The sequence below is a fragment of the Augochlora pura genome, chromosome 10, assembly GCF_028453695.1.
Source record: "Augochlora pura isolate Apur16 chromosome 10, APUR_v2.2.1, whole genome shotgun sequence".
Taxonomy (NCBI): domain Eukaryota; kingdom Metazoa; phylum Arthropoda; class Insecta; order Hymenoptera; family Halictidae; genus Augochlora; species Augochlora pura.
Window position 1 is genome coordinate 1,599,866 of NC_135781.1, and position 26,702 is coordinate 1,626,567.

The window sequence follows — 26,702 nt, forward strand, 5'->3', positions numbered from 1 at the left end:
CATTAAAATTCGCGCTATAGAGCGACGACAAGGTGGCATCGCCTATCGCTACATAACCTCCAAAAAAACGGTCGACTTTGTCGATAGGGTGTTCCGAGTTCCGCGCGAAGCATTTATCGCGGTGGATGGCGGAGAAAGAAAAAACGTCGTCTCGCCACAAAGATCCTCTCTCTCTCTCTCTCTCTCTCTCTCTCTCTCTCTGGGCGGGCAGGAATAAAAAAAGAAACAAAGGAAGAATGCTTTGTGTCGTGCGACGAGAGCCTTTATTCTCCCGCGATGCTTCAGGTAATAACTCATCGCAGAAATTTCCCTCTCGTCGTGAAAACATTATCCACGCGAACGCTGAACGCGCTCGATCCCCGTTGCACGAGCCGCGGTTATTTATAAAACGCATCAGTTTCTCCGGAGACCCACAGATGCCTAACGACGTTTCGTTATATCTCTTTAACCGGGAAAATCACCGGCTTCGCCGTTCTCTGTTTTAACCCACCGCTGCCATAATGCCTTCGCGACAATGGTACAGTCGTTGCCAAAAAGTGTGCGGCGATTGTACTCAATCAGATATGATGCATATAATGTGCTATAATTTTTGAGATTATTTATTATAGTAGGTACGTTAATTTTTATCAGTTTAAAAAAAATCGGAGATTTTTATAAACAATGAGGGTACTTACGGGACTGACTGTATATGTCAACCAATCACAGGTTCTTCGAAAATTTCGACACTCTCCGCGCGAACAGAATCGAGTCATCATCCCCTCCGGATTCTCGAGACCGTAAACGCGAAACAGCGAGCGAGAAGTAGCGCGTTCTCGCGACGAGAAAAAGCCGGGAATCACGCGCGGCGAGCCGCGAGCGCGATGATACAATTTCGCGTGGAAAAGGTAAGAATTTTATTGGCCGGAGACGGAAGAAGGGCTTCTCTCGCCGGGAAATGTCGTGTCCCGAAAATTCGAGCAACGGGGAAGGTTGTATCGGCGACGAAATATCCATTCTTCTCGCGACTCAGCGTCGAGGGGGTGGTTGGAAGGGGGGGAGGTGGACGACGAGGTGGAGCGAACGCATCGTAACAGCTTTTTATTACTCCGCGTGACACAGTTTTCTCCGCGGATGCGCGTACGGCTCGGTGGAAAAAAATTAATTAGCCGACTTTGCATTAACGAAGCCGCGGCGCGCGGCTGGATTAACGGCACGTTCCCTGTGCTCACCTCGCGACAGAAAGCAAAAACTTCTTGCATGGTATAGGGAGTGGGGGACTGCTCTTGGCGATGTCTGACATCGGTTTGTTAACCCGTTCACATACCCTTTTTTATTTTATTATAATCGTAGCTTCGAAGAAGAGATTTTCGCTAATTTTGATATAAAGATTGGCCAACTTTAACGGGGTATAACTTGAAAAAAAAAAGATCGTACGATGACGAGACTTATCTTAAATTAAAGCTTGGAGCTTCTATTTTGATATGCCGTTTATGGATTTTAATCTTGATGACGAGCTTGATTATTGGAGATTTAAATGTAAGGCAATGTTTCTTGTATCGAAAAATGCATTTTCAAATTCGGGGTTAAGTAAGGGTGACTTCAAAGCGCTGTAACTTTGCAAAAAAAAATCGCAGCTGAGTCTACTTTGTCTCGAATTAAAGGGGAAGGATCGAATTTTATTACAGTGCGAACGGAATCTCGAAAAAAAATTTTCCAAAGTCCGTGCATTTTGTCAAACTTGGCTAAGATAATTCGACGAAATATCGTCGTATAATGTAAGGGTTAATTAAAAGTGCTATAACTTTGTGAGAAAAAATCGCAGCTAGGTCTCTCTTTTTTCCAATTAAAGGGGAAGAATCGAACTTTATTGCAGTGCAAACGGCATCTGCAAAAAAAATTTTTCGAAGCCTGTGCGTTTTGTCAAACTTGACAAAAATCGGAATTTTCAATACGACGAACATAGCATCGTATTAAAATTATCACAGTGGCGTAGGAGCATCGAATTTAAAATCTAGTTACGCCATATTAAAGCGGAGGTTTCAAGCTTTAATTTAGCAGATGCCCCATCATTCTACGATAATTTGTCACAGAGTTATCGTCAATCAAAGTCGGCCAACTTTTACCCAAGTTTGTACCATTTCTCTATGGTATATTTCCGAGCACTATACTTTTCAAATGACTATTAATAAATCATTGAATCGACGCACCATAGCATCCTATACGAACACATAGACAGAGCCCATGAATCTCTCGTTTTGTTTTTTATTGATTTTCCGTCTCCTTTTACACGATACGATTGTTCATGATTTTCGTTGTTTTCGCGATTCCCGCTTTCATCGCACATGTATTTTATTTTCCTAAATAAAATCCCAACAGGGACGATGTTTCAAAAAATGTACCAACTATATTCTGCATTTTTTTTTAGTGCCAACAATACCGCTACGACTGGTACCCATATAATTTAATAAATGTGTACTCATATTTAAATGAGCTGCGTTTTAATTTTCCTAAAAAAATCGGCACGAACTTTCCGGACAACCCGTATAGTATGGATCACCCGGGATACAGTCGCAGAAAATACGAAAATTTCACTGATCCTCCCTCTCTCCCTCTCTCTCTCTTTTTCCCTCTTTTGAAGAGAGAATCGTCGAAGGCGAAGGTCCGTCTATTTATTATCCATCCCTTTGTCCAACTAGCGACGAATGCCGCCGAGATGAACACGTCATCGGGCTTCTTCTTCTTTTTGTTTAACGGCGCGACGCAGCCGCGAAAGTTGCTCACATTGTCGATCGTTTATTATTGGCTTGGACACGCCGCGGCTTCCGCGAAAGTTGCGTAGAAACAACGTTTCGATCTCGCGTTTCGCTTCATTCACGCGTTCACGCTTCCCTGAGCACTTCTCTCTATTCCTTCACCCCCTCTACCCTCTATTCCTTCACACCCCTCTCTCTATTCATTTACCCCTTCTTCCATAAAAAAGACTAAGCCACGATGTAAATTAACAATATGTTCATGTAAATTTGCAATTGGTCTTGGTTTTCGTTCTGGTATACTCATAATTAAGCTGAGCATAAAAATGCTTACTGTGTCGCGTAGCTTACAAGTTCTTTAGTATAGTCTGTGCTATCCGTATCGTGCGCCTATCGGTATAATTATATTTCATCCACCGCACCTTTCTATCTTCCTCTAAATATAATTATATAATTATATAATAAATTTACACTGGTTTATAATAAATTTACACTAGATTATAATAAATTTACGCTAGTTTATAATAAATTTACACTAGATTTACACTATGCGAGTGTTTCATTCCACACAATCCCTCGACAGTTTTGAAAGGGATCGTATTGCAAAGGGTTTAACAGGCCTTCACAATCAAGGGTTAACGGAGCCGAATAATCAGCGTGAACGGTGACGAGCGAATTCCCTGTCTGTGAGGTTATGTCTCGCGCTCGCGCGCGAGAGAGCGTTGAGAAATTCTATCAGCGCCCGGCTGATATTCGGAAATTATTAAATAGTAATCGGGGTAGTGTTAACTAAGCGGAATTAGGAAGTTCCAGCCCATACGGCGCCGCCGGGATTAGGATCGCGGCTACGGTAATCCCCATGGCGGCCGATCCAAGGGAAATATACGTCAACGCGACGGAGCCGGGCAGTACATAGCTGGCTACCCTACATACCTACCCATTTGTGCTATAGTGACCCGGCGCCACGGGGTTGCGATGTTATGCGAGCTGACATAACCTGACAAAACCCGGCTGTCGTCTGATATAAGTTGCAGAGAGTGCAGAGTGCAGAGTGCAGAGAGTGCAGCTTGCAGAGTCCAAGTTGCAGAGAGTGCAGCTTGCAGAGTGCAAGTTGCAGAGAGTGCAGCTTGCAAGTTGCAGAGAGTGCAGAGTGCAGAGAATAAAAGTTGCAGAGAGTGCAGCTTGCAGAAAAAGCTCTACAAAAGAAAAAGAAAAAGAAAAAGAAAAAGGAACGCGGAAGCAACTAGAGAGGCTTTAACATAATTTGATGAAGTTCGTCGTAAGCGAAGGGTAGCGGGCGCCCGATGCTCTGTGTCCTTAAAGTATCAAAGCATTCGTTGCTTAAACATTATTCAAAGCTGAAAAGTCAACCCGACTTTGGAACTCGCCGAGTAAACCACCGGCGACGACGTCCGCGCCCGCTGTCCTTAAATACTTCTCGCGCGTGTATATTCCTCTCTTTTCCGGTATATAACGGCCGCGCGAACTTCCGCGCGCGCCGGAACGCCGCCGTTACAGAAAATTACTATCTTCTACCCGTTACACGAAGCACGGCGAATCTCAAGTAGATTATAATTCCGAATAGATGCGGAGTGGGGGGAGAGAGGTGGAAGGAGGAGGAAGGAGGAGGAGCAAATCGTGGAGCACGGCGGTGCTGTTCTTGCGAACCTCTTAACCGAACTTTAGGGTTGCGGCTACCGTTTTGGTATAGTGTGTGTCGCTTTCGAGTGTTATTGCTCGTTCTATGATTTACTAAATCTGCAATAATAATAGTAATAAGAACGATAATAATAATAGTAATAAGGATAATAATGATAATAATAATAAGGATAATAGTAGTAGTTATAATAATTAGCTATAATTCGATTTTTCTATATATTAGAGAAACGTTTAAAATTCGCAATGACAATGAAAATTACTGTCACAATAATAATAAATAATTTAGGCTGTTTATATATTGAAAAATTCTCAAAATTAGCAACAATAACGAAAAGAAATAACAATAAATAAATTGCATTATTTAAGTTAACACTTCGATATTACATTACTTAGATCAATATTTGAATTAAATGAATTAAATGACTTGAACGAATGCTTAAATTAATAAATAAATATAATAAGAAAACCGGGCGTTTCTGAAAGCAGCCGTCGCCTCTCTCTCTCTCTCTCTCTCTCTCTCTCTCTCTCTCTCTGTTCGAGCCGATATAAATTGCGAAAGCCTGTAGCCGCGACGCGAGTCGCGTTTAATATTTATGAGACGCCACGAGGAAATAAGCTTAAAGTGGATGATACGAGTCGTTCGTAATTTCGTGGAAGCGACCCCGTCGCTTTTAATCCTTTAAGATGTAGGGAATTAGTCGCGCGAAATGAAGGAACGACGGAGCCGACCCTTCCACCAACCCCCCTCCACCCCCAAGGTAACGAACGCGTCGAGGGTTTCGAGCGTTTAATTATTATAATATTAAAAATTTGACTACACTGTCGTAGAGTAGAGAGTACAAGCTTTAATTTGAAAGTATAGTTATTGTTTTATGATGATTTTTAAGGAAGTTATGGCTGTTCAAAGATTGATTATTTCTTGGTTAGAAATTTTCGACACATTAATTTTGCTACCATTGAATAGGTCAAGTTTTTCGTATAAAATATTAGTGTAAATGCAAGATATTAAATATTGAAATACCGTATAACAAAGTAGAGATTACAAGCTTTAATTTAAGAGCAAAATTATAATTTTACCGCGCCAAAAGACGAGCGGAAATCGCAAAGAAGCTTCGCGCGGCGCTGCGATATTTTCCGCGCGCGACAGGACTCGTTTCAACTGGCACGAGTATCTGGAGAGCAACGGGATCGAAATTATTCATGGGGATGATTCCCGCGTCGCGTAATTAGCCGCGCATCCTTGAAACGGAGCCTTTCGCGGGAAATATCGAACCCTTCGCGGCCGCGCGTTCTCGTTCTCGCGCGGCCGATTCGAAGCCGCTTTCGCGATTTTCGTGCTTCATTTCTCAGCGATTTCTGCGACTTAATTTAGTTATTATTGTTAATTTAGTTTATTATTGAAAAATATGTGGTTATATTAAATATATGGCGAGGACAATTTTCCTCGCGAAAGAAAGGCATGAAAATTACGATCGATTTTAGAAACATTAATTTGTTTTTCATCGCAATATATTTGAACAAACTGAATTCGACTAGAACATTCCAGAAGCGAAAGGGTTCTAACACCCCATTAATAAATATTAACTTCCTAGCATCGCTTCAATTAATTAAATTGCCTTTGAGTAGCTGAGAATTGGTTCCACCCTCTATATGCCATCTTTGAAACAACCCTGCAGTAGCTACAGTGCATGCTACGGATTTATCGGGGAACAAGAGACGTCGGTAAAAAAAAAGAAACCTATGGTACTATTGCTCGCGAGAGGGGTAGGTTTCCGTCCAGCCATGGGATTAATAATCACACGGCTACCATCCAGCCGGAATAATCGAGTTCCCGATGAAATCGCGGCGCGGACGGCTATGGAAAATCCGTGAGCGCGCGCGCGCGCGACGCGCGGACAGATCGGAGCCACTGTGTCAGATCCTCCGCGTTGGCAGAAACCCAATTAAGGCTTTTGATTAGTCTGGACCGAAATCCGAATTCTCCCGTTTGTTAGATGCCTTCCGGTGGCGTAGTTCCGGTCCGCGGCCGTGCAACTACTACTACTAGGATACGTGGTCGGTAAGTACACGCCGCCGTTGCCCGTAGAAATACGCTCGGCTCCGGCCGGGGGTTAGTTTCACCGAATTTCTCTGCCGCGCGAAGTTTTGCCAACGCCACATACCCAAACCCCGTGTCTCGGACTCGCGGCGGCGACCAACTCGCGTGTTTACAGTCCGAGAAAGAGAGAGAGAGAGAGAGAGAGAGAGAGAGAGAGAGAGACTGTTTGCGTACAGACTTCTACGCAATGCAAATTCTGTTATCAGTTTTCATTCGCTGCCGACCTCGCGTACACTATTTGCCTGGCATCGATGCTACTGTAGACGAAATCGCTATATGTTCGACGCTTTGAACGCGATGCTAGCTGGACTGGGAAACTTTGGGGCGCTCCTTGCGAGCGCTGGAACCTCGATTAGGTCATGCGATGATCGAGTTATTATCTCGGAGAGTGGGGATAGTTGAGCGACGAGTGGATGTTATATAGTCTTTGAGTCTAGTATAGTAAGCTCTACTATGACTATAGTACGCTCTACTATTACTATAGCACGCTCTACTATGACTATAGTACGCTTTGCTATGACTATAGTACGCTCTGATATTACTATAGCAACTCCACTATTTTTAGGGTCAAGACTATGCTCAATGAAAATCCGCGATATATTTTTATCGCCAATTTTACATAGCCAATGTTACATAGATAATTTTACCCAACTTTTTTGAACTAAAAGCAGTCCACGCTGACAGTAACCTAACCTCAAACTTGAACCTCTGTTGCAATTATACCTTTTCTTGTAATAATGCTTAAAACACAGAATATTCTAACTTCGAACAATTATCGGAAATGTAAGAATTTTTTGGAAATGTATTTTGCTTCTAAACCAATTGTTAAACTATAGATTTCGGAATTAAACGATCGCCGGCGGTTAACACATATTCCCCTTTAAGCACGTCAAGTTCCATCCCCCGCCAATTGAACATGGAAAATCACGACAATCGTTATCGACTGTGAGCACGTTAGGTTACTGAATATGGCAACACGTCAATAGGTATTATATTATTGCGAGAGCGCGCGGGTAATACGATTGGTAACGCCTTCGCATTCATTATTGATCTAGGCGTTTCCCCGTATCTCATGAGGAATCAAACGATTTATAGCGCGATGCCTTCCCGTACTTGTTCGTTTAAATTATAGTTTAAACATTAATGTTGATAAAGTTTCGTTTGGCGTTGTTTGTTAATTAATTTTTGCTTATTGGTGTTCTGTAAAATAATTAAATTAATGCAACGCATAGAAAGTGATATTTATATTATTGCAGATAATCTTTATTTTGCAATATTTATTTTACTTACAAAACAGTTCATCCCACAATTAAAATAATAAATGACGTTCCTGACATCATTTAAAGCAACTTTTTCCTTTACAAAAATTTTCTCCGAGCCTCCGTTAACAAGTTATTAACAAAAAACGTTGACCAATCAGAGCCAAGCACAATCAGCACACCATGGCCTCGACTCTCATTGGTCGCCGTTTTTCCTCAATATCTCCTCAACAACGCCTTGTAGAAAATTCTTGCAAAGGAAAAAGTTGTTGCAAATCACCCCAGGAACCTTCCAATATCCCCAAAAACCATAATTTCAAAACACCATGTATTTAACACCATAAATTCCACTCTGATATCCTCGCACAACTTTTATCAAAACTGAACCAATTAAATATCGCAAATGCGGTTTATTTTCACAGCGCGGCGCATTTTAAATAATATCAACTAATTAGCGCGCTACCCGAAATCAATATTAAACAAATTGTTTGCAGATCGGTGGCTTATCAATTGCCAGGGCGATGATACACTATAATGACGGCGGTTTCTTGCTCGGACAAAAGCGTGCGTTATGCACCCGCGTTCCATAAAACGCGCTGTTATTCGCGAGCGATTCGCTCGCCTGCTTTCCGCATTATTTACAGCTCGACGTTGCATCGCGTGGGCGTGATACAACCCGTTGCCGTTTAACCGAGCGCGAAACTTTTTGCGGTGAAAAAAAGAGCGACTCGTCGATCATTACCTTTCTTGCACAATATTTTCCTGCGACGAGAATATATATATATATATATATATATATATATATATATATGTGTGTGTGTGTGTATATATATGTGTGTACGTATGCGTCGCATCGACTATGACGGCGTTATGTACAGCACAAACACAAGGATGGACACGTGTCCTATGAGCTCGCGTGCCTTTGCGCGTCCTGCTGTCTCTCTGTCCGTAATCAATGGGGTATTGGAGGAGGGTGAACATTGCACACGCACCTGATCGACAGCGCCGAAACGCTAATACCTAATTGTATAGATTTATTCGCGGCAACAATTCTCGCAAATCAATCGTTTAATTGCGAGGAGCGCGAATTTGCAATCTATATTTCATATTATATTCTATACTATATTTTATATTATACTGTAACTTATATTTTATACCATATTTTATCTTCCAATTCCTCTTGAATTCTCTCTTACATTTTAATACCGCATTTCCTAGTTCACCGTCGAATCCGTTATAATTTAATGAAAAAGGATCGCGGAGGCACGATACCCAAGGCTGATTCGAAAGCTCGAAGCCTCCACTTCTCGTGCTGCTCCATCATTTAACGCGGGGCATAATTTCGCATGATAAAGCGGGAGAATCGTTTTAAGAGGCGGCTCGATATAATCGCGCGCATTAATTATCAGGTGGCTCTCGGTTCCGAGTCAAATAGAAAAACGATACTGCCGTGGTATAATAAAAGAGCTGTCGCATCGAACGTGCGTAGAATATCCTGTACCAAACTCGATGTAACAATATATTACTATAATATAATACTCTGGATATATGTATAATATTCCCGGACATAGGACATGAAGATCATGCGAATGGTATAAATAGGGAATTATTGAATAAATATTTGACGAGAATATTCGTTTATTAATAAATATGATTTATGATGGATTTTTATGCTGAAGAAAAATTGTCAATTATGTGAATTTTTTAAATTAGGGGAATATACATATATTTTGTTAAGTTCATATATATTCTTACGATTATTTTGTAATCCGATTCGGACGCAACAGAATATTTTCCGCAGCGTCTTCGCAACGAAAAGCTATCAGTCCTTTCGGCGACTTCATTGAAGTTTGACACAATAGCGCCGGTTAACTGTGCGCACATTCGCCTGCTTCGTTTCAATGAAGTTTCAGGAAACAATCTTCCGAACACAACTTTTTTCTCCCTCCCCTCTCTCCGTCGCTTTTCGTTTTCTTGGGCATGCTCGAACGGTTAGCGCGAGAACGCCGACTTTTAAAGGAGTTAATGTTTGCGCGGAGAAATGAAACGCGCCGCTTTTGTAAATCGTCCCGTAGCTGCCTAGCTGCCTAGCCGCCGCCCTCGCCGCCCTCGCCGCGCCCTGTTCCTCTGTTACGCCGGATTGCTTTGTCCCTTGTTTTATTGTTCTTTCGCCTCGATATTGCCCTTTGTTTTCCATGCCGCTGTCGAGTTCCCCGATCGTGGGTACCGGTGCAACAATTATTTATTCTAAGAGAGGCTTTTCGTTAGATCGTCGACGCGTGGCAAGCGACGTTTCTCTCACACCATGGACTTTGATGGTGATCCGATTTAATTGGCCATTTTACTTTTTTTCTGATCATTTTACTTTTTTCACTGACACGACTTCAGTACTATAAGTTCGATGATACAAGTTCAATGGGAAAAATTCAACGTCGACAGAACTAATTTGTGCTCCCAATAGCTGCGAAACTTATGCGCGTCGTTAACGTTCCCCGCGGATAGCCGCGTTTAGAGTATCGTAAATCGAACGGACCCACGCTGCGAAACTTTTTTCGTTGCGGCGAACTCGTCGAAAGAGAATGAACACGTGTTGCGACCGCCGGAACTTCGAGCGCAATTCCGTTTATCGCGGCGGCCTGATAATTTCGCGTTTTTATGGAAGGACGGAGAGGAGGGAGGAGCTTCCTTCCGCGGTCTTTCTCAAGACGCTCCCCGATACCGAGTACTCTGGCACAGCGATCCGAACGTTACCAAGGAGGCGTGTTTCGTTAGGCTACCTTTCTGCAGGTGTGCGGTTTTATTTTGCGGTTTTATCGCGCGGCGCATCGAACGAACCGAATGTTGCTACGGCTCTTTAAAACGCGAGAGAGGGTCGAACATTGCCGCGGTAAATTCGCGGTGAAAATTGGCGAGGTAAAGATAGCGGAACTGTAAAAGTATCGGGGAAATTTATCAACAATTTTATCTTGTCTTTAACGCCGACAAATTATTCGAAGAGGAAATGTACATTTACTTAATTCTCGATTTTCTCGAACTTAAAGTATTTTTATTTGTTACGACTGTTTTTATTTATCGTGTACGATTCTATTCGTCCATTATTTAACAATTAAAGGAATTGTTTATTTAACAGTTTAAGGAATTGTCTATTAAATAATTTAAGGAATCGGTTATTTAATTTCAGGAAAACAATATAGCAATTTTTTATGATCTCAGAGTCGCCTTTCTCTCATTGAAACTTCGTTGAAATAGAAGTATTAAAAATTCTAAGCGCAGTTAATTTAACGAGAAAACCAACGCCTTTAAAGACACTCGCGCACTAATTAACCAGAAGATCAGCGCGATTAATCGAAGGCGCGTCGCCTTTTCGCTCGCCGCACGAGCATCCCACGCATCCAGACGGAATTCGCAGCCTCGGCCGACTGCCTATATGTTGTTAACCTAAGGAGAATCGGCAACGCTGGTTTGGCGGAGCGATTGGAATGCGAATCTTCTACTCGCTGATTGACTGCCCTAATCAATTGACCCGTATAACCAATAGCCGTGCATATGCGCGCTCTCTCTCTCTCTCTCTCTCTCCGGGGCTCGGCGGCGCCCATTACGCACCGAATAATATCAACGCCCCGGGGCCAAGGTAAATGCGGTTTCGCGGTGCGCCGCGTTACGTTCTCGGGACGTCTTCGATTCTGTTCGACGCCTTGACCGTCTCGTGACAACGAGACGATAAAAATATCGCGATATCGCGACGATTTAACCCTTTCCGGAAGACGATCTTTTCGGTAGGGTGAGATTGTAGGACGAGGCGAATTTGTTAATTGTAAAGTATAAAGGAGACTGTTATAATTACTTTGGGTGGTAGTATAGCAATTTTCGAAATTTGGAGAAAATTAAGAGAGAGTGAGAGAGATTTAAGGAGAGAGGGAGAGACTAAGGGAAAGAGAGATTTAGGGAGGGAAACTGAAAGAGAGAGAGAGAGAAAGAGAGAGAGAGAGAGAGACTTAGAGAGATTGAGAGAGGAAGATAGACTGAAAGAGAGAGACTAAGGGGGAGAGAGAGAGAGAGAGGAAGAGAGACTGAAAGAGAGAGAGAGAGAGCGGGAGGGGGAGTGAGAGAGACTGAGGGAGAAAGAGAAAAAGGGAGAGAGAGAGTATGACAGAGAGAAGAAAACAGAAAGAGAGACTTTATCAATTTATTTATAACAGAGAAATGGAGAAGAATACAGGGCAGAGTGAGAGGGCCGGGCATATTAGCTGATGCCCGGGCAGCTGTATAATTCAAAAGCACGCGAAGCCTCCGCCGACGGTGCATGCCTTCGCGAAACATTTTGCAGCGGTCGCATCGCAAGGCGGTTACATTGCGAAACACGGCCGAATGTCGACCAACCGAGAAATACATGGATCGCGCATAGTCTTAGAGAGCCCGGGACCACCCTAGCCTCCCTCCTCTCCTCTCCGCTCTCGGTGGTTTCTCTATGTCTCTACGAATACAATTCCCTGTATATATAAATTTCGCACATCGCCCGGATATAATGGCCGCTCGTCTTTGTTGGCCGGACACCGGGCGCGGATCCGACTCGAAACATTCTCAGCATTTAGTTGGTGTAATTCCCCGGATGTTCCGATGCCGGTGGAGCCCCGTGGTGGTCCGAGAGCGCGCGCGTTCCCGGCTAGTTTCGCCGTTTCGCGACGGCAACAAAAGCCGCCGCTCTCTCTCTCTCTCTTTCGCTCTGTCTCTTTATCTTGGGTGTGTATCGCGGAACAGTAATTTTCGCCGATGGTTCACGCCTCGAATGAAACGCAAAACGCCGCAGAGGCGGCGCGATACGCTTTGACAAGCAACCGTGTACCTCTCTCTCTCTCTCTCTCGCTCTTTCTCTTTCTGGAAACCCAATGAGCTTGAACGCGTTAACAGGACTCGCAAGAAATTCGACGCTGTTTAATCACGATGCAATTACGGTTTTCGGAGGATTTTCATGGTGAACGTTTTCTTTAACGATATCATTTCTCTCGTAATTATGTCGGCGATTAGGGTTCTTTCGTTCTGAATATATATATTAGTGTAAAAGAACGCATGTTCTTTTTTTTTATTTTTTGTTTATTAGTTAGTCATTTTATTAGTTTATTAACTTTGCTCTGTTTATTAGTTAGTTATGTTATTAGTTTATTAGTTTACTTTGTTTATTAGTTTGTCATTTTATTAGTTTATTATTTTATTAGTTTATTAACTTTACTTTTTTACTAGTTTATCACTTTAGTTTTCCATTATTTATGCAATAAATATTATATATATAAATAATAACAACAACAATCGTTATTATCATAATTATTACAGTATATATAAATTATACAATAAATATTCCCACACAAATCGTCTCCAATCCTGTTCCCTCAAGCACAACAATACTCTATGCATAATAAACGATCCGGACGTCATTGTATCAGCCACGGAACACCGCGTCGCTTCTAATAATTATGGCAATTCCGTGAACGGTATTCCGGCGGATTGTCAGTTTTCGTGGGGCGCGTTATCGAAACCCTAATGTTCGAGGGATGGAAATGATCTTGAACCTGTACGGGGTGGGGAACGGAGGGGGGTATAAGTTTCGCTGGCAAGACAATGGCAAATTAACTATTGTTCCCGATGTAACGCTGGAACTGAATCCTTGCGACAAAGACGGCGAACGGACAAAGAGGAGCGCAAAGTTGCCCGCGGATTCGAAGTCAGACATCGGGATAATCAATTCTAGGAGAGGCGGCGGCGCGCGCGAGCGGTTTGTTTCGCTTATGTAGCAAGCGATAGACAAGATAACAAGAGAGCAGTATATACGAATTAAGCTAGCGGAACCGCACCGCTCGCGGATCTTCGGCCCCGCGTGAATGCAACTTACCCAATCGCAGCTGCCAACCCTTCCCTTCTGTGCACCGTTCTGATCCGCCATCCAGGTGGCCCAACCGACGCCATTTATTCACGATGATCATACCTCGTGCTAAACGGGCTTCTACAACGGCGCCGCGTTAGCGTACGTTGTCGTTTTCGTTACGAGACGCGATGTTTAACGCCGGATTTACGCGACGCTAACCCCCTTTCGCCCGTGCTTTAACGAGACTGCCTCGCGCGACGGAGATTTTTCGTAACAATTTATTAGGTACGAACATTCGTCCGTTTCACCGAATAAAAATGATATTTTATTTCCCCTTTTTCTTTTCTTTTCAACGAAAAATAGACGCAGAGAAATTATTCTAAATTTACAGCTAAAATGTTATCCGGTGCAAAGGGTTGAAATTTGTAAAGATTATTTTGATTATTTATTACAATTGATTTAAAACTTCATTTAACTTGCTAGTTTTACAAGCGTTAATAATAAGGAATTTCATTATTATTTTATGATATTACCTAGCAATAAACATTCCTATTGACGTAAAAATAATCAAGGAATAAAAATTCAAGAATTGTATAATATACATAATTATTAAACAACCGAGCATAATAGCAATGTTGAAATTATGTAATTGTATTATCTTATATTGTTATGTTGCATAACAACGTTGTTGCGAAGTTGCCTTTGAAATTCCGCGAAACAGCGATCTAATTATGCCGGCGTTTAAAAACCACCGTCGGAAGTTCGAAGAGTACCCCGAAAAATCTCGAGTGCCGGCGAAGTTTCGAATACGCGGAAGCCCCTTTACAAATTTGCGCGGAGAACGAGCGGGGCTGTTTGGAAGTTCGCGCGCGGGAAACGGGGGGGGGGGGGGGGGGGGGGGGGGGTAAGTTTTTCAGAATACCGTCGCCGACGCTTGTCGCACGAATTCACGGTTTCCACCTTCGTAACTTCGAGATATTTCGCGAGCAAAAGGAAACTTTCCACGACGGGGACGTATCTCTGCTACGCGGTCGGAATTCCTGTCCGAGCAGAAAAATACATTGCGAGAGACTCTTGCGAATCCAAATTCGATTAGAGCTGTGTTCGAATCTTTGTAGTCGAGTCTTTAGATTTGAGATATGATTAAAACCAGTTGGCTTGTTGTGACGGAAAGGTTTGATATTTCTTTGTGACGAGTATATTCGTCCTATGACAAAATATTGTCATTTCTTTGTGACGAGTATATTCGTCCTAATGTATAATATTGTGATTTCTTCGTGACGAGTATATTCGTCGTAAGTTAAAATGTGGTTATTTCTTCATGACGAGTATATTCGTCCTACGATAAAATATTGCTATTTCAACGTGACGAGTATATTCGTCTTGAAAGAAAACACTGACTTTTCTTTACAACGAATATATTCATCCTAAAATAAAATATTACAATTTCATCGCGACGAGTATACTCGTTCCAACAGAAAACACTGACACTTTCTCCATGACGAGTATACTCGTCCCAAGACAAAACGTTCCATTTTCATTCCTAACGAATATATTCAGCGACGCGCTTGGAGTTCGCGTGGATCCGGAACGCGACGGGTATAAAACGCAGCCGGTGCCGCGTCGTCATAATTTTTCAAGAGCCGCCGTATTATTAGACGTCAGTCTATAGGCGGCCGTAGAACAGGAACTGGTAAGTTTGCGACGCGTTTGTCCATGATAGGCCGCGTGCACGTGATATATACATATACATATATATATACTACCTACCTACCCGTCGCATTCTACGCTCGCCCGAGCGTGTACCACGCGGAGGAGAACGCGGAGCATAATACCCACGCCTGCGAATCTACGTGGGTGTTGTTCAGCGCGATCGCGTTCAGAGCGGCTCTTTACACTCTTCGGCACGGAACACCGTGACAACGGGACACTAGACGGTGTCACCGTAGAACACCGTCGCTTCCTCCACCCGCGGTATTAACCCTTCGCACTCGAGCGGCGACTCTGAGGCTTCGCTGAACGTTGTTCCAGCACGTACCAGGATAGTTTTTCTAACAACAAGGTTTAGATTTAAAATATTGTTAAATAGTGGCTTTTTATTTACACGAATGTGCACTTTGTTGCATAAAATGGAAATTCTGTGAGCCTAGAAAATTATTTCTGATTTACAATTAAAATAAGTTCGAGTTCAAAGGGTTAACTATTAACTCCTAAAATAATTATTATAACAATAAACTTTAGATTTAAAAAATTGTTAAATAGTGAAACTACTGGTATAAATCTTTGTTGCATAATTTTAAAAAAACCATGCTAATTAAATCGGATAGGACGGTAATTGTTTAAACAGAATTTGTTCACCTGTCTAGCGTTGCGTCGAATGGAAATTTAAATACCACGTTTGCACGTGGCCACTGGCGTATAGCGCGTGGATTACGAATCATTATAAGAGAATTAGCTTAGTTCCGGCATGGAATTCCGCGCGCGCGATACACGCGACGTGAGAGCAACGAAATTTTCAACAATGAATTAACATCTAGCCCGAACGGTTGCGTTCCATCGTTTCATGCTAATTATCTCAAGCGCGTGGGGGGGGGGGGGGGGAAGCTAATTCGCCGCGTTTCCATGAATCTCCGGCACGACGTGTTTCCGATAAACGATCATCGACGGTTCGTTGCGACAATAAGAAACGCGCGTCCACCGGAAAATTGTTTGTACTCGACGAGCATATCTTAACATTTATTGGTAACGATGGATGATAATATATGGATAATGTATTGTTTTCTTAGAAAAATAGTGAACATAGGATAATGCAAATTTATTATATTTTTTAAATATTATTAATAGGTCTCAGGTATGGAACGTCCGTTTTAGGACGTCTTTAAGACCTTGTAAAGACGTTCCGAGTTGTACGTCGTTTTGACGCTTGAAATAAGACGTTTTAAAGACGTCTCAATTTGTACGTCTTTTTGAAGCTTTAAATTAAGAATTAATAAAAGATTATAAGATACTATACTATAGTATACTATATTATATCATATTATGATTATACCTTGTTCTAATGACTTGATCTAAAAATCACATCTATAGTAAGAATATAAAAAATAATTTTGCATATATTAACTTGATAAACAATACACCTAATTCTCTTGTTCGATTTTAACAATAAATAATCCTTTTTTCATCGATTTTATAATATTCGTTCGCAAATATTTTACGTAAACTATTTTCCATAAAATCGCGTTACCTAATCGCGTTGCCATAAATTAGCAAACAATATTATATAGCATATTTGATATATGCTACGATGCTGGGGGTTTATTTAAATAAATGTTTGAAGTTAGTCAGGATCGTAAAAAGACAATCTCGTAAGCGGGGGCGTCGCCCTGTCGTGTCCGAGACGCGGCGCCAGTATTTACACGTGTCGCAGAGATAAGCAACGTCTTCGTCATTGTCACCACCTCCGCCCAGCCTCGTGTACGTGAGAGCCCAATCTTGACATTCTACATACCTAATCCATCCTCCCCGAGGATTCCGGGAACAACTGACCATAGAAATCCCATTCAACAACGTCGTCGTTGACGTCTCCACGAAAATCACCCTTCCTTTCCTGTCTACGAAGTTAATTCCTTTGAAACAATCATCTGGAAACACGAAAACAATATTCTAGAATTTTTAGCGCACACGTATAGTATAATAATCGTCCTGTGGATTTTGTGGCGTTTATGGCAAAAATAGGAACTTTATATAAGAACACAATATTCACCTTTCCCATACTCTTGCTGGCAACTATAGAGATGTCGGTTGCATCCGGCCGACAAACATGTGGCAAACGTGGTGGCGTCGATGATTGATCGATTACGCGAAACCCTTAAATGATGGCCCGTGCACGGGGCGCGAAAATTTTCGGCGTTAAATGAACAACAGGCTCAATCAATTCCTATCATTGTCCCATATTCCGTCGTTACATACCCAAGGGAGTATCATTCATGCCGGCGCGGCGCGGCTCCCGGAGGCGCGCACACAGGGTACACGTCGACGGGCGGAGGAACGTTGACATCGGTGCTGTGAAAAAGCCGCCAACCCACCTATTCACGTTGACACCCGTTATCACACATATTTAGCCGAGGCCGCGTAGCGCCGCGTTAACGAGACGGTAAACGACGTGTATCGCTCTTCTTTCTGCGCTCCACATTTTCTACCCTTCTCCCGGCATGTTTCTTCCTCGAAGTTGCTTTGTCTCTGTCTTTCGTTCTCTCTTTTCCTCTCTCTCTCTCTTTCTCTCTCTCTCTCTCTCTCTCTCTCTCTCTCTCTTTCTGTTGCCAGTGTCCCCTCTTTTTATTTCTAGTTTTCTCTGTCTCTCCATTGCTAGTATTCTCTCCCTCTCTCTCTCTTTCTATCTCACACACATCTCGATCGACCCTTTCCTTCCTAAAAATATAAATTTCCGCAAACCTTGCCCACGTTTCTACGACCAAGTCTTCTCGACAGAAGAGAAAGAAACAAGAAACGCCGCGTTTCGTCAATGTCTTGGGAAGCCGCTCAGAAATTCAGTGCCGGAATGCGTTCGCGTTCGCGGAGGCATTCATTTCCTGGTCGACTTCTACTGCTCGGTGCATTCGACGCGTGCACGCGCGTATACGGTCGTTCTCGCGCGAACGAAACCCGCTGTAAGAAAGAAAGAAAAATGGAAGAAGGAAAAAGGAAAAATAGAGAAAAAAGGAAACATAGTTCTGGCGCTTTAATTTCCGTTTCATTTGTCACCGTTCCAGCGAGCCACGCGGTCGCAATGCAAATCGAGAGAGCCTCTCTTCAAAAATAAACGGTTCTCGTCTTCTTTTGTTCACCTCCCCCTTCTCCTCCTCATCCCACAGTTTCGTCGTTTCGACGGCAACTACCCCTCGTCTATTACGAGCAGAAGTTCTTTCGGACCGTCGCGGTTGTTTCGGCAGCTTCCTGCTTTCTTGTCCAAGGGACGGGCGCGGCGCACAGTTTCGGCCGGCGAACTTTCAATCGAACTAATCTCCGGCGGAGGAGTACGATCGTTTACAGTGACCCAGAATCAATCGATCGTTATCGTCTTTATTTATAGACACGGTTTTACCTTGATGGAAAATAAGAACAGCTTGTCGACCGCCGCATCGCCGAAGGATCCGACGGCGATTCGTTTCGAATTTGCGACGAGTATTTGTTGGTCCGTACGAGATTTCTCCTGTGAAATTTTCGACAACTTTCGAAGCCGATAATTAACAAATTGGCAATGTTATTTTTGTGTGTACCTTGTTTATTGTTTGTGATTATTTGAAAAAGATTTTTATAAATGTTTAGACAAGGTATTTGCAAATATTTAGGACGAGATATTAACAAATATTTAGGAAGAAGTATTAACAAATATTTAGGAAGAAACATTAACAAATACATTTGCAAAATATACCAAAATATATATTTCTGCACTGGAAGCCGTTTCCTAAAATAATTTTTATGTCTCGCAGTGTTTGTTAATAATAATATAATTCATTATAACTATTATTATCATTATTATTATTAATAACCATTATTATAATTATTATAATAATTATTATTGAAATTACTATCATTCTAAACGTACAAAATCCAAATCGCAACAATTCACATTTGCCACCGTCGTCGGGCGATTAATCAACGTTTCCCGGGACAGGCGGCTTTGAAATTCGAGGATAAAGCATCGAATAACAGGAAAGGTACAATTGCTAATTAAGCAGCGGGCCTCTCGTTCGTAAAAAGACACGTGCGACGGGACGCGGGGGATTTTCAAGCGAATTGCGAACGCGACGGACCGGGAGAACCGGTGAAAAGCAGTCCCCCGGTTATAAGTTTCGCGCCTCGTCCCCCCACCCCCTTCCTGGCACTCGTGAAACTGTTTATGTCAGTATTAAATCCCTTTTGTGGCGGCGGCCAACGTTACGCTCGGTTTAACCGTCGCAATTACACAAAAATGAATTACTAATTACTCGTTCGTTACGCGTAACGCCGCGCGGCGCATTGAAATTTTGGAAACGCTTGCGCGACGTTGCGAATAACGTTACGCGGCGTTGCCGTATACATCGCGGCCGCGGTACAGTCTTAGAAACTAGTTTCCGAAAGCAGGAATTATTTTTTCGAATACCTTGTTGTTTATAAATGGTGTTTGTAAATTGTTTTGTCGTTTTTTATTTGTTAATGATTTTTATGGTATTTGTTTGTGCAGAGTTTACTTTATAGAATTCTATACTGTGTAATATAGAGAATTGTATACTATAGTATATAGAATTGTATATTATACTATATAGAATTGTGTAACATAATATACAGAATTTTATGCTATAGTGTGACCGAAAAATGGCTGGCAATTTGGCTGGTAATGTTACAATTTCTATGCGATCAGAGAAATTATTTAATTCAGCAAGTGAAAAATGGATAAAATAATAAAGTTAAATTCAGTGTTAATATTTTTCCATTTTTTTTTAAACAATATCGTAAATAATAAAAGATGAAATCGCCATTGACGAGGTGTGTCGATATTTCAAATAGCAGATGATTAAAAAGTTTCGATCGTTCCTGGTATAATGCTGAATATTTATTTACCGCTCGAAATATCCATTATACCAATCTCGATATTCACCGTTGATAAACAATGAAAATGTGTTTCGATCGACATTCGTATATGCAAAAAAGATATTGATGCTGATTCCCTGCTTTATTAACGTATACAAAATAGTTTATGAATGAACGGACAATTGCAAAACTCGCGTACAGATCGTCAAATTTATTGCAAAATGCGACAGAATAAATAAGTAAATCAATTAATAAATATAAATTATTATATTATAGTGCGTAATAATTTTGTTATATTATAGTAAATTAATTCCGTAATAATTGTGTTATGTTATGTATTATATTAAAATCGATATTTCTCGAAAAAAAATATATAATAAAATATCTCCATACCTCGTCGATTTTCAAAAAGGCTCCGCTGATAATTCCTTAGACAATTCTATTCGACCCAGAAAGGAGGAATCTTCGACGTTAGAACGAAATCAATGTCATCGTTAATCAGATTAGGCAAATGTGGTGCCGCGTGCTATTGATCCAATGTTGAACTCTAGTTTATATAGTGCCGACATATTGCATTGCTCTGATTAATCACCTTTGTAATACCATACACGGAACACGTGCTCCGATCTCGATACCTGTCGTTAGTAAACAATAAGAACTATTCGAATCTGAATCCACATACACACACACAGGCACAGACGTATACTTCATACAACGTGCTCTCTCTCTCTCTCTCCCTCTCTCGCTGTTTGTCTCTTTGTCTCTCTGTTTATTTCTCTCTCTCTCTCTCTCTCTCTCTCTCTCTCTCTCGTTTCCCCTCAGTATTAGTCTCTCTCAGTCTCTCTCTCTCTCTCTCTCTCTTATTTAATTATTATATTAAAAGACTCATTACCTAATTCTTTTAATCTTTTCATTATTATCATAAAACAATAATTAATCATCATCAATCTCAAGAAATAGAAATTAAATAGCAAGTAGCAAATTTATCCGTCGTTTCGACGAACATTCCATCGCTTCGACGGACACTTAAACTCGCTTCACATTTCTCGCGATAGACTCGCACAATTTTCCCGTCGCGTAAAGACCCACCCATCCCTCCGACGATCGTCGAAGTATCGTTCGATATCGGATGATTAATGTCAAACAGCCCCGAATAGACGAACAGAGAGGTCCGGCGCGAAAGTTTCGCGAATGAATCGCATAAACATCGATACAGGATAAGATAGGATTGATGGCGTGAAAGTTTCAGCAGCAGCAGCAGTAGCAGCTGAATTACGTAGGGAAGGATTTAGGTGGCAATATTCATAGCGCCGAGAAAACCCTGTGCTATGGATCCCGTGGCTCGACGGCAATTTATGCGTGGCGAAAAAAAAAAATGTTATCCGAGATACGGCGGACACAGTGCGAATAAAATATTAGGCGATACGATAAATTCCGGCTTGGACGGCAAATATTTATAGAAACTCGAGACGACCATGGTACCTAATCGTTCTATTAATAGTTTTTGGAAATTGAAACATCGAGACTATTTCGAATCGATGTTGAATATAGTAAATAAATTATATTCAATATAGCATATTTGTATATTAAGTACTGTATACCATATTAAATACAGTATATTATATTAAATATAGTATATTATATTAAGTACTGTATACCATATTAAATATAGGATATTCTGTTAAAAACAGTATATTACATTAACTATAGCATATTGTACTAAATACAGTATATTACATTAAATACACTATACTATATTAAATAAAATGTATTATATCTTCCCCGAGTATTTTTACCTGTAAACTAATCAACAAAACGTCTATCAACATTCTAATTGTGTAAGTAATAGCCTCTCCTATTCAATAGTCCACTGTTCGTATAATGGAATGCATCCTGTCCGCAACGCTGTTTGCCCGGTCCGTTGGAATTTTATTACTATAATGATCGTCGTCCTCCGCGGGCCGGTTTCAAAGCACACCCTCTCCCGCTCATTCGGCATAATGAACTATTGTACTTAAATTAGCGTCGAAATACTCGCTGTTTTCATCGCTAGCTCCACCGAGAATGCTCTCCGCGCTATCGGGGACCACCACGGGAAGTTCCGGTGGCGCGATGCCCCATTGCCAGACGCGTCCATCGCGCGACCGTTGCATCAAGCTATCATCAGCTTGCTCTAGAAGACCTGAGAAGCAAAATAAATATATTAATAATTGTTAAATACATTACCAATCGATAAACAATTTACTCTATACTTCGAGGTCAAAAATTAGCACAATAATAATTCGATAACTATTATCAGCTTCCTCTAAGAGACCAGAGAAGCTAAATAAATACAATGATAATTATTAAATATATTAATAACCGATAAACAATTTACTTTGCACTTCAAACTCAACAATCAGTAAAATAATAATTTAACAACAATCATAATCTTACTCTAAAACACCAGATAAAGCTAAATAAAAATACTACCACCTACTTCCTACTAACATAATAATTTGTCCATAATAATCAACCTACAGAAAACAACCATAACCATTCTCACAACGAAAGGGTTAGCCGTGGATTAATATTCCAGCACCCAATGCACCCCAGGTACAGTTCGGTAAAACGCGGCAGCTCTGTCTTCCCGCGACGCAGAGATTTTCCGCTATATTCATTTATTTATGCAACAGAATGGGATATCCTGTTCAGAGAAAAACAGTGAACGAAAGAGCGAGAGAGAAAGAGAGAGAAAGAGAGAGAGAAAATGAGCAGTTCTTATATAAAGCATCGCGTCAATGGCCACGATCAACCGAGCATGTCGAGGCACGACGAACGAAGGTCCCCCCTGAATGTGCTGTGAATGCTGGAAGCGGACAAAAAGAAAACACGGAACAAAGGAGCAAGAGAGAAAGACAGGAAGAGAAAGAGAGAGAGAGAGAGAGAGAGAGAAAAAAAGAGAGACAGAGGAAAGGAAGACGACAGGAACAAAAAGTGCGAGGCGTATTGAATCGTGTCCGCGTTGTCGTCGTAGTAAGAGAGAGGGAGAGAGAGAGAGAGAGAGAGAGAGAGAGAGAGAGAAAGAGAGAGATAAAAAGAGAGAGCGAAAAAGAGTGAAAGAGAGAAAGAAAGAGAGAGAGAGAGAGAGCGAGAGAGTGAAAGAGAGACAGAGAGAAAGGAAAAGAGAGTAAGATAAAAAGAGAGAGCGAAAAAGAGTGAAAGAGAGCAAAAGGGAGCGGAAGAGAGTGAAAGAGGGGAGGTTAAAAGAGGGTGGTTCGCCGGCAAGTGCATTTGTCGTAAGCCTACAATATTTCGGTCTGTCTTCAATGGGTGCACGTGCGCCGAATTCGGCCCCCGGCCTCGCGGGCCATTATTCTCTCGACGAGAGACACAATCCTGTTGCATTTTGCATTCGACCGCGGCACCGCGGCCGGATTCGGTACCTGTTTAGGGCGGCCTTGCCCTAACACAATATCGCGTTGCGACCGAATCGACCTGCGCGCATCGGTTTAATCGAAGAATTAACCGGCCTCCGCGATCAACCCAACAGAACTCACCCATTCTATACTACTATTTTACCATTCTTCCGTCCATCTATTATTACTCACCGTAAATTGTTTAAACAACTTTAGCGCAGCTTTTTTATTATTTTTTTAACAAAGTACGGTGATTGAAAGTGTTTTTGCGTAGGCAAAATTCGTTCGAAATTTGGTGAACTTTGACTGGCGATTATTTCGCGAAAAATCGTTGGAGGCTGATGAAATTTTTTTTAAATTGAAGCTTGAAGTATTTGCTTTGAAATAGTGTTCTTTGATTTTTTGTTGCGCGGAATATTGTTATTGTAATAATGTAAGAGCTTGGGTTTGTCGCGTTGAAAATTGGCGAGTTTGACGAAGTGTGCGGGCTTTGTAGAATTTTTTGCGGAGATTTAGTTTATGGGAGGATAAAGTTTGATCTTTTATCTTTAATTTAAAAAAAGAGGAATGGAGCTGCGATTTTTTTTAGCGAAGATATAGCTGTTTAAAGAGACCCCTGTATCATCGTCGATTCAGGAAAAGTCATCGTATATTGTAAGGGTAACTTTAAAATACTGTAACTTTGTAACAAAAAATCGCAGCCGAGTTTATTTTACCGTAAATTAAAGGGGAAGGATCGAACTTTATTATAGTCAAAACGGCATTTCCTAAAAAAATTTTGCTAGGTCTGTGCATTTCGTCAAACTTGGCGAAAATCGAAGTGCTCAATATTAGAAAATTGCGAAAAAATAAATTCTAGAAGTTAGTTATCCTCGAATCAACGTTAATAATAGTTAATTAAGAACTAGAAAGTTCAAAAAACAATACTAATTACTAATCGATCCGCGGAATGGTATTCTAACCTCAAAATTACGTCATCTTTACGCGAAAAAGTAAAAATACGTCCGCGCTATGTTCCGTTCATTAAACGATAAATTATTAGATAGCTTATTATTTTCTTTCAGAATTTCAACGAATCGCCACCGTTTCGCAAGGAAATCGTTAACTGCAGTTGCGAGCGGGGTTTCGTCCGGCGTGCATTAGCGCGATTAAAAATGTGTACGGTTTCAATTTGGCCGGGGCCGAATGCGGGGCCAGCTTAGCAGGTTTGCCAGGGGATTATAGTGGCTTACTCACTATCGTTGCCCCAATTATATAGAATCCGGCGCGCTTGATACGCGATCTACGATCCTCGAGGAATTTCCGAACAAAGTTTCGACGAAAAGCGAATTTCGCTCGACGACAAAACTTTGATGTACGGGGCAACCGGGCAATTAATACCGCGGCAAGGAAACCGGCGGATTTCGAAGAATCTCGGACGTTGTCTTATAAAACATAAAATCGAAAAAATGCACGGGCTTTGTAAAATTCTTTTTTTGAGACGCCATTTTAACTATAATAAAGTTTGGTTCTTTCTCTTTAATTTCAGGTGAAATAAACTAAGCTGCGATTTTTTGTTACAGAGATACAGTATTTTAAATAACAATATAAATTATTGTAATATGATTAGAATAACAATATAAATTATCGTAATATTATTACAATAACAATATAAATTACTGTAATACTATCACACTAGCAATATAAATTATTCTAATACCATTGCAATAACAATACAAATTATTCTAATAATAATAATACTGTATGCGAGTAATATCAAACCAATGATCGGGTCATTTACGACCCGCCGTAACATTAACGATACTTTACCGTCTACCTAGAACAGTTCACGTTAACGGGTTGCTCGACGAGATTGCTCGAAAGTCTCCGTGAAATTTGGCTCCTCCCCCGCCTCTCACCTCGAATAATTTGTTCTGGTTGCAGAAAGCCTGTGCGGACGCCATGAGAAACGTTTATTGAATGAGCTTCTGTCGTCGTACAACACCTTGGAGCGGCCGGTCGCGAACGAGAGCGAGCCTCTCGAGGTGAAATTCGGCATCACGTTGCAGCAGATCATAGACGTGGTAAGTGATTTTCTTATCACGTGTTGTAAACTCCATCGACAGAAAGTCCAAGTGGTTCGCGTCTTCGGTACGGAATATGTACAGAAGAGGTGAGGAACCGTGCGCGGCAATAGCCGACATTGGCTTTTCTGGTTGTCTTAAGAGAATCGCATTAGAGAGGATCCACGTCGGAAGCATTTTCGCTTCCCATCGCAAGCACAATGCGGTCTCGTGGATTCCGTATACATACGTATACGCGCGCGCTCGTCTTACCCCATCGATGGAACTCCACCGATATGAAAGATTTCTATTATGACCCGTCTCTTTCCTTTTCTTTCGCCACATATGAGAGAAGTTACCTGAATCGTATATGAATGCTGTCTGTTACCGTTCGATCGGATTTCTTTTCTCCTATATTCACCGTCGTCGTCGCATGCCGCGGAGAAACACGTACCTACCTAGAATCGCGTAATAGTAACGCGGCCGCGGATACACAATGCCTTGAATGACTGTGCGCTCGCACGCGCGCGCCAAGTTTATTCTTCGCTCTTTAATGGTGGATGTTATTATTGCTCTATATAGAAAATAATGGTGGATACCGCGAAATACGATATGTGTTATTATTGCTATAAATAGAAAATAATGGTGGACACCGCGAAATATGTTATTATTGTTATTTGTATATATATATTTTATACAATTATTTAATATAATTATTTACAATATATATTTTAAATAATTGTATATATATATGTATACATATATACAAAGGGAAGCTTTTCTATGAAAGAATATAAGAGTCGCAGTGTCCCGGGTATCATGTGATATCTGGCGTCTTAAATAGACAATAGATTTATAAAGACTCACCAATCACCGTCACCAAGTTCCATGCAGCAGGATGGTCTTCCGTCTCCTCGATCAATCATAGTTTAGCTTCGAGTACATTTATCCTTATCTACGCGACGTTGGACAACTTTGTAGTATCGGAGAGCCTGAGAGAAGGAGAGGGAGACTGGGAGAAAGAGGCAGAGCGAGACTGACAGCTGGAGAGACTAAGAGAGACAGAGAGAGAGAGTGAGAGAGAGAGAGA

General features: G+C 41.4%; 1 protein-coding gene across 1 annotated transcript in view; it reads left to right on the forward strand.

Annotated features, from left to right (window-relative positions):
- The window catches only part of Nachralpha6 (nicotinic acetylcholine receptor alpha6), a 332,523-nt gene that overhangs the window by 82,037 nt on the left and 223,784 nt on the right, over positions 1–26,702 (forward strand). Inside the window, exon 2 of the mRNA XM_078191877.1 lies at positions 25,494–25,633. Within this exon, the coding sequence (XP_078048003.1) occupies positions 25,494–25,633 (140 nt within the window). The remainder of the gene's footprint in view (positions 1–25,493; positions 25,634–26,702) is intronic.